This window comes from Procambarus clarkii, chromosome 47 (genome assembly GCF_040958095.1).
Source record: "Procambarus clarkii isolate CNS0578487 chromosome 47, FALCON_Pclarkii_2.0, whole genome shotgun sequence".
NCBI classification, from domain to species: domain Eukaryota; kingdom Metazoa; phylum Arthropoda; class Malacostraca; order Decapoda; family Cambaridae; genus Procambarus; species Procambarus clarkii.
In genome coordinates, this window is record NC_091196.1 from 16,031,198 (window position 1) to 16,038,697 (window position 7,500).

Here is a 7,500-nt window from a genome sequence, read left to right on the forward strand (position 1 = left end):
GCACTCTGCTCCTCTGTACTCGTGCACTCTGCTCCTGTGTACTCGTGCACTCTGCTCCTGTGTACTCGTGCACTCTGCTCCTCTGTACTCGTGCACTCTGCACCTTTGTACTGGTGCACTCTGCTCCTGTGTACTCGTGCACTCTGCACCTTTGTACTGGTGCACTCTGCTCCTCTGTACTCGTGCACTCTGCTCCTGTGTACTCGTGCACTCTGCTCCTGTGTACTCGTGCACTCTGCTCCTCTGTACTCGTGCACTCTGCACCTTTGTACTGGTGCACTCTGCTCCTCTGTACTCGTGCACTCTGCTCCTGTGTACTCGTGCACTCTGCTCCTGTGTACTCGTGCACTCTGCTCCTCTGTACTCGTGCACTCTGCTCCTCTGTACTCGTGCACTCTGCTCCTCTGTACTCGTGCACTCTGCTCCTCTGTACTCGTGCACTCTGCTCCTATGTACTCGTGCACTCTGCACCTTTGTACTCGTGCACTCTGCTCCTCAGCCCTTCCCGCTATCATAACTCAGGCGATAATTCCCATTTTAAATTTTCCTTCCACGTGTGCCTCTCCAACTTCTTTACCCCCCCCCCAGGAAGAGGAGGGGGAGGGGGATGTAGGGGGAGGAGGGAGGGGATTGGGGGGAGGGGTGTGGAGGGGGGGGGGCGCAAGCGATGTATTTGCTTTCAAAAGATCATGGATAACCAAATGCTTCGTCTTCCCATCATGTGATGGTGGCCAGGGTGGGCCAGTGGTCCTGGTGGTGGGGTGGCCAGGGTGGGCCAGTGGTCCTGGTGGTGGGGTGGCCAGGGTGGGCCAGTGGTCCGGGTGGTGGGGTGGCCAGGGTGGGCCAGTGGTCCTGGTGGTGGGGGTGGCCAGGGTGGGCCAGTGGTCCTGGTGGTGGGGTGGCCAGGATGGGCCAGTGGTCCTGGTGGTGGGGTGGCTAGGGTGGGCCAGTGGTCCTGGTGGTGGGGGTGGCCAGGGTGGGCCAGTGGTCCTGGTGGTGGGGGTGGCCAGGGTGGACCAGTGGTCCTGGTGGTGGGGGTGGCCAGGGTGGGCCAGTGGTCCTGGTGGTGGGGTGGCCAGGGTGGGCCAGTGGTCCTGGTGTTGGGGTGGCCAGGGTGGGCCAGTGGTCCTGGTGGTGGGGGTGTCCAGGGTGGGCCAGTGGTCCTGGTGGTGGGGTGGCCAGGGTGGGCCAGTGGTCCTGGTGGTGGGGGTGGCCAGGGTGGGCCAGTGGTCCTGGTGGTGGGGGTGGCCAGGGTGGGCCAGTGGTCCGGGTGGTGGGGGTGGCCAGGGTGGGCCAGTGGTCCTGGTGGTGGGGGTGGCCAGGGTGGGCCAGTGGTCCTGGTGGTGGGGGTGGCCAGGGTGGGCCAGTGGTCCTGGTGGTGGGGTGGCCAGGGTGGGCCAGTGGACCTGGTGGTGGGGGTGGCCAGGGTGGGCCAGTGGTCCTGGTGGTGGGGGTGGCCAGGGTGGGCCAGTGGTCCTGGTGGTGGGGGTGGCCAGGGTGGGCCAGTGGTCCTGGTGGTGGGGTGGCCAGGGTGGGCCAGTGGTCCTGGTGGTGGGGGTGGCCAGGGTGGGCCAGTGGTCCTGGTGATGGGGTGGCCAGGGTGGGCCAGTGGTCCTGGTGGTGGGGTGGCCAGGGTGGGCCAGTGGTCCTGGTGGTGGGGTGGCCAGGGTGGGCCAGTGGTCCTGGTGGTGGGGGTGGCCAGGGTGGGCCAGTGGTCCTGGTGGTGGGGTGGCCAGGGTGGGCCAGTGGTCCTGGTGGTGGGGTGGCCAGGGTGGGCCAGTGGTCCTGGTGGTGGGGGTGGCCAGGGTGGGCCAGTGGTCCTGGTGGTGGGGTGGCCAGGGTGGGCCAGTGGTCCTGGTGGTGGGGTGGCCAGGGTGGGCCAGTGGTCCTGGTGGTGGGGTGGCCAGGGTGGGCCAGTGGTCCTGGTGGTGGGGTGGCCAGGGTGGGCCAGTGGTCCTGGTGGTGGGGGTGGCCAGGGTGGGCCAGTGGTCCTGGTGGTGGGGTGGCCAGGGTGGGCCAGTGGTCCTGGTGTTGGGGTGGCCAGGGTGGGCCAGTGGTCCTGGTGGTGGGGTGGCTAGGATGGGCCAGGGGTCCTGGTGGTGGGGTGGCCAGGGTGGGCCAGTGGTCCTGGTGGTGGGGTGGCCAGGGTGGGCTAGTGGTCCTGGTGGTGGGGTGGCCAGGGTTGGCCAGTGGTCCTGGTGGTGGGGTGGCCAGGGTGGGCGATTGGTCCTGGTGGTGGGGTGGCCAGGGTGGGCGAGTGGTCCTGGTGGTGGGGTGGCCAGGGTGGGCCAGTGGTCCTGGTGGTGGGGTGGCCAGGGTGGGCCAGTGGTCCTGGTGGTGGGGTGGCCAGGGTGGGCCAGTGGTCCTGGTGGTGGGGTGGCCAGGGTGGGCCAGTGGTCCTGGTGGTGGGGTGGCCAGGGTGGGCGAGTGGTCCTGGTGGGGTGGCCAGGGTGGGCCAGTGGTCCTGGTGGTGGGGTGGCCAGGGTGGGCCAGTGGTCCTGGTGGTGGGGTGGCCAGGGTGGGCCAGTGGTCTTGGTGGTGGGGGTGGCCAGGGTGGGCCAGTGGTCCTGGTGGTGGGGTGGCCAGGGTGGGCCAGTGGTCCTGGTGTTGGGGTGGCCAGGGTGGGCCAGTGGTCCTGGTGGTAGGGTGGCTAGGATGGGCCAGGGGTCCTGGTGGTGGGGTGGCCAGGGTGGGCCAGTGGTCCTGGTGGTGGGGTGGCCAGGGTGGGCTAGTGGTCCTGGTGGTGGGGTGGCCAGGGTTGGCCAGTGGTCCTGGTGGTGGGGTGGCCAGGGTGGGCGATTGGTCCTGGTGGTGGGGTGGCCAGGGTGGGCGAGTGGTCCTGGTGGTGGGGTGGCCAGGGTGGGCCAGTGGTCCTGGTGGTGGGGTGGCCAGGGTGGGCCAGTGGTCCTGGTGGTGGGGTGGCCAGGGTGGGCCAGTGGTCCTGGTGGTGGGGTGGCCAGGGTGGGCCAGTGGCCCTGGTGTTGGGGTGGCTAGGGTGGGCCAGTGGTCCTGGTGGTGGGGTGGCTAGGGTGGGCCAGTGGTCCTGGTGGTGGGGTGGCTAAGACCTGGTTGATACCTGGTTGATGGGGTTCTGGGAGTTCTTCTACTGCCCAAGTCCGGCCCGAGGCCAGGCTTGACTTGTGAGAGTTTGGTCCACCAGGCTGTTGCTTGGAGCGGCCCGCAGGCCCACATACCCACCACAGTTCGGTTGGTCCGGCACTCCTTGGAGAAAACTATCTAGTTTCCTCTTGAAGATGTCCACGGTTGTTCCGGCAATATTTCTTATGCTTGCTGGGAGGACGTTGAACAACCGCGGACCTCTGATGTTTATACAGTGTTCTCTGATTGTGCCTATGGCACCTCTGCTCTTCACTGGTTCTATTCTACATTTTCTTCCATATCGTTCACTCCAGTATGTTGTTATTTTACTGTGTAGATTTGGGACCTGACCCTCCAGTATTTTCCATGTGTATATTATTTGGTATCTCTCTCGTCTCCTTTCTAGTGAGTACATTTGGAGAGCTTTGAGACGATCCCAATAATTTCGGTGCTTCATCTCGTCTATGTTTACCGTTTGGTCATCCAAACAGCAAACAGCAAGCACCTAGATGTGCATGCTGGGTCGAATCTCAGACCTTAAGCCCCAACCTTTCCAACCGTTACTAGTTTAATACAATGATTGCTGCCTTTTCATTTCGTGTTTACATATAAAGTTGTTGATTAACTTGAAGCACTTCAGGAAGTCTGTTTCTCTTGTTCATAACAATTACACTGAAGATCTTTTCTCAGCCATTTCTGTGACTCATTTGAGTCTCAAGTTTCGGTCTGTGTCACAAAAGTGTTGTTTCTAACCATGAACATTGTTTCTTGTTCAACTTTGTCAATTCCCGTTAGAATCTTACTACCAATGTCGCTATCATGTAAGATTCTAAATCTTGCAGCATAACTCTCAGAAATCGTTCTCATTCTCTCCAGAAATGCAATTTTTCAAAGCACTAAAACTGCCACATAACTAAGCAAAAATACAATCTCTATTAGACACTTCATAAAAATCGCACGGGGGGTCACTATAGATGCCGAAATTTCTTAAAATGTGGCATTGGTGCCAACTCCAACTGGCCCATGTCACGTCCACACCTTCCTTGTGTCATCTTGCAAAGTTGTGTGAGGCAAGTCCTAAACCATCTGGCCTCCCTAACGACCTCGTTCAGACAGACATTATCTTTTACATATATAAATATATAGAATATTAGAACTCATAAGAAAGAAGAGGAAACAGTCCGCGTGGTTCAGTGGTAAAGCACTCGCCCGCGGCGCTTCACGAGCATGACCTGGGTTCGTATCCTGGCCGGGGAGGATTGACTGGGCGCCAATCCTTAACTGTAGCCTCTGTTCACCCAGCAGTAAAATGGGTACCTGGTTGTTAAACGATTTGGCGGGTCGTATTCCGGGGAACATTAAGATCCTGCCCGGGACGCTACGCGTGCTGCTGCCTGTACAAGATTGTCACAACTCTTGTATATATAAAATAAAATAAAGTAATGGGAATCCTAATATATAGAAAACGAGGAAAGGGTTGTCTTAAGGTTGTGGAACGGGAGACTCAAGGAATAAAAGAATAGTGTCACAGTTGGAGAGGAAAGGGAAGAAGAGCGAGAGAAAAAGAGGAGAGGGATTGAGGAGGAAGAATAGGAGGAGGAGAGGGATAGAGGAGTAGGAGGCAGCCTGTGCCTTGGACATTAAAGAGGAGGGACAGCCACGACCAGTGGGATTAAAGCACATTTAATTCCCTGTGTTGCTTTGTGCTATGTTTCTGTGGTTTGTGGAGTGTTTTTGTGGTTTGTGGCGTGTTTCTGTGGTTTCTGGCGTGTTTCTGTGGTTTGTGGTGTGTTTCTGTGGTTTGTGGTGTGTTTCTGTGGTTCGTGGTGTGTTTCTGTGGTTTGTGGTGTGTTTCTGTGGTTTGTGGGGTGTTTCTGTGGTTTGTGGTGTGTTTCTGTGGTTTGTGGTGTGTTTCTGTGGTTTGTGAGGTGTTTCTGTGGTTTGTGAGGTGTTTCTGTGGTTTGTGGGGTGTTTCTGTGGTTTGTGGCGTGTTTCTGTGGGTTTGTGGCGTGTTTCTGTGGGTTTGTAGCGTGTTTCTGTGGTTTGTGGTGTGTTTCTGTGGTTTGTGGTGTGTTTCTGTGGTTTGTGGCGTGTTTCTGTGGTTTGTGGTGTGTTTCTGTGGTTTGTGGTGTGTTTCTGTGGTTTGTGAGGTGTTTCTGTGGTTTGTGGGGTGTTTCTGTGGTTTGTGGCGTGTTTCTGTGGGTTTGTGGCGTGTTTCTGTGGGTTTGTGGCGTGTTTCTGTGGTTTGTGAGATGTTTCTGTGGTTTGTGGCGTGTTTCTGTGGTTTGTGAGGTGTTTCTGTGGTTTGTGGGGTGTTTCTGTGGTTTGCGGGGTGTTTCTGTGGTTTGTGATGTGTTTCTAAGGGTTTGTGGCATGTTTCTGTGGGTTTGTGGGGTGTTTCTGTGGTTTGTGGGGTGTTTCTGTGGTTTGTGGCGTGTTTCTGTGGTTTGTGGTGTGTTTCTGTGGGTTTGTGGTGTGTTTCTGAGGGTTTGTGGGGTGTTTCTGTGGTTTGTGGCGTGTTTCTGTGGTTTGTGGCGTGTTTCTGTGGTTTGTGGGGTGTTTCTGTGGGTTTATGGCGTGTTTCTGTGGTTTGTGGGGTGTTTCTCTTGGTTGTGGTGTGTTTCTGTGGTCTGTGGCGTGTTTCTGAGGGTTTGTGGCGTGTTTCTGTGGTTTGTGGGGTGTTTCTGTGGTTTGTGGCGTGTTTCTGTGGTTTGTGGGGTGTTTCTCTTGGTTGTGGTGTGTTTCTGTGGTCTGTGGCGTGTTTCTGTGGGTTTATGGCGTGTTTCTGTGGTTTGTGGGGTGTTTCTGTGGTTTGTGGCGTGTTTCTGTGGTTTGTGGCGTGTTTCTGTGGTTTGTGGTGTGTTTCTGTGGGTTTATGGCGTGTTTCTGTGGTTTGTGGGGTGTTTCTGTGGTTTGTGGCGTGTTTCTGTGGTTTGTGGAGTGTTTCTGTGGTTTGTGGCGTGTTTCTGTGGTTTGTGGCGTCTTTCTGTGGTTTGTGGCGTGTTTCTGTGGTTTGTGGCGTGTTTCTGTGGTTTGTGGAGTGTTTCTGTGGTTTGTGGCGTGTTTCTGTGGGTTCGTTGTGTGTTTCTGTGGTTTGTGGCGTGTTTCTGTGGTTTGTGTGGTTTGTGGAGTGTTTCTGTGGTTTGTGGGGTGTTTCTGTGGTTTATGGTGTGTTTCTGTGGTTTGTGGTGGGTTTGTGGCGTGTTTCTGTGGTTTGTGTTGGGTTTGTGGTGTGTTTCTGTGGTTTGTGGGGTGTTTCTGCAGTTTGTGGCGTGTTTCTGTGGGTTTGTGGCGTGTTTCTGTGGGTTTGTGGGGTGTTTCTATGGTTTGTGCTGTGTTTCTGTGGTTTGTGGTTTGTGGGGTGTTCCTGTGGTTTGTGGGGTGCTTCTGTGGTTTGTGGAGTGTTTCTGTGGTTTGTGGCGTGTTTCTGTGGGGTTATGGCGTGTTTCTGTGGTTTGTGGCGTGTTTCTCTGGTTAGTGGCGTGTTTCTGTGGGTTTGTGGCGTGTTTCTGTGGGTTTGTTGGGTGTTTCTATGGTTTGTGCTGTGTTTCTGTGGTTTGTGGCTTGTCTCTGTGGTTTGTGGGGTGTTCCTGTGGTTTGTGGTGTGTCTTTGTGGTTTGTGGGGTGTTTCTGTGGTTTGTGGCGTGTTTCTGTGGGTTTGTGGCATGTTTCTGTGGTTTGTGGTGTGTTTCTGTGGTTAGTGGTGTGTTTCTGTGGTTTGTGGGGTGTTTCTGTGGTTTCTGGCGTGTTTCTGTGGGTTTGTGGGGTGTTTCTGTGGTTTGTGGCGTGTTTCTGTGGTTTGTGGAGTGTTTCTGTGGTTTGTGGGGCATTTCTGAGGGTTTGTGGCGTGTTTCTGTGGTTTGTGGCGTGTTTCTGTGGGTTTATGGCGTGTTTCTGTGGGTTTGTGGCGTGTTTCTGTGGGTTTGTGGCGTGTTTCTGTGGGTTTGTGGCGTGTTTCTGTGGTTTGTGGGGCATTTCTGAGGGTTTGTGACGTGTTTCTGTGGGTTTGTGGGGTGTTTCTGTGGGTTGTGGTGTGTTTATGTGGTTTGTGGCGTTTTCCTGTGGTTTGTGGCGTGTTTCTGTGGTTTGTGGCGTTTTCCTGTGGTTTGTGGTGTGTTTCTGTGGGTTTGTGGGGTGTTTCTGTGGTTTGTGGCGTGTTTCTGTGGGTCTGTGGCGTGTTTCTGTGGTTTGTTGCGTGTTTCTGTGGTTTGTGGTGTGTTTCTGCGGGTTTGTGGGGTGTTTCTGTGGTTTGTGGAGTGTTTCTGTGGGTCTGTGGCGTGTTTCTGTGGTTTGTGGCGTGTTTCTGTGGTTTGTGGTGTGTTTCTGTGGTTTGTGGGGTGTTTCTGTGGTTTGTGGTGTGTTTCTGTGGGTTTGTGGCGTGTTTCTGTGGTTTGTGGTGTG

The 7,500-nt window shown here is 55.9% G+C and overlaps 2 protein-coding genes across 2 annotated transcripts in view; both read right to left on the reverse strand.

The window, feature by feature from the left end:
* LOC138350834 (serine-aspartate repeat-containing protein I-like) overlaps positions 1–515 on the reverse strand; it is a 5,924-nt gene extending 5,409 nt beyond the window's left edge. The window contains exon 1 of the mRNA XM_069302273.1: positions 1–515. This exon is cut by the window's left edge and continues 464 nt beyond it. Coding sequence (XP_069158374.1) covers positions 1–515 — 515 coding nt within the window.
* LOC123749789 (protein O-mannosyl-transferase TMTC2) overlaps positions 1–7,500 on the reverse strand; it is a 918,506-nt gene that overhangs the window by 719,616 nt on the left and 191,390 nt on the right. The window lies entirely within an intron of this gene.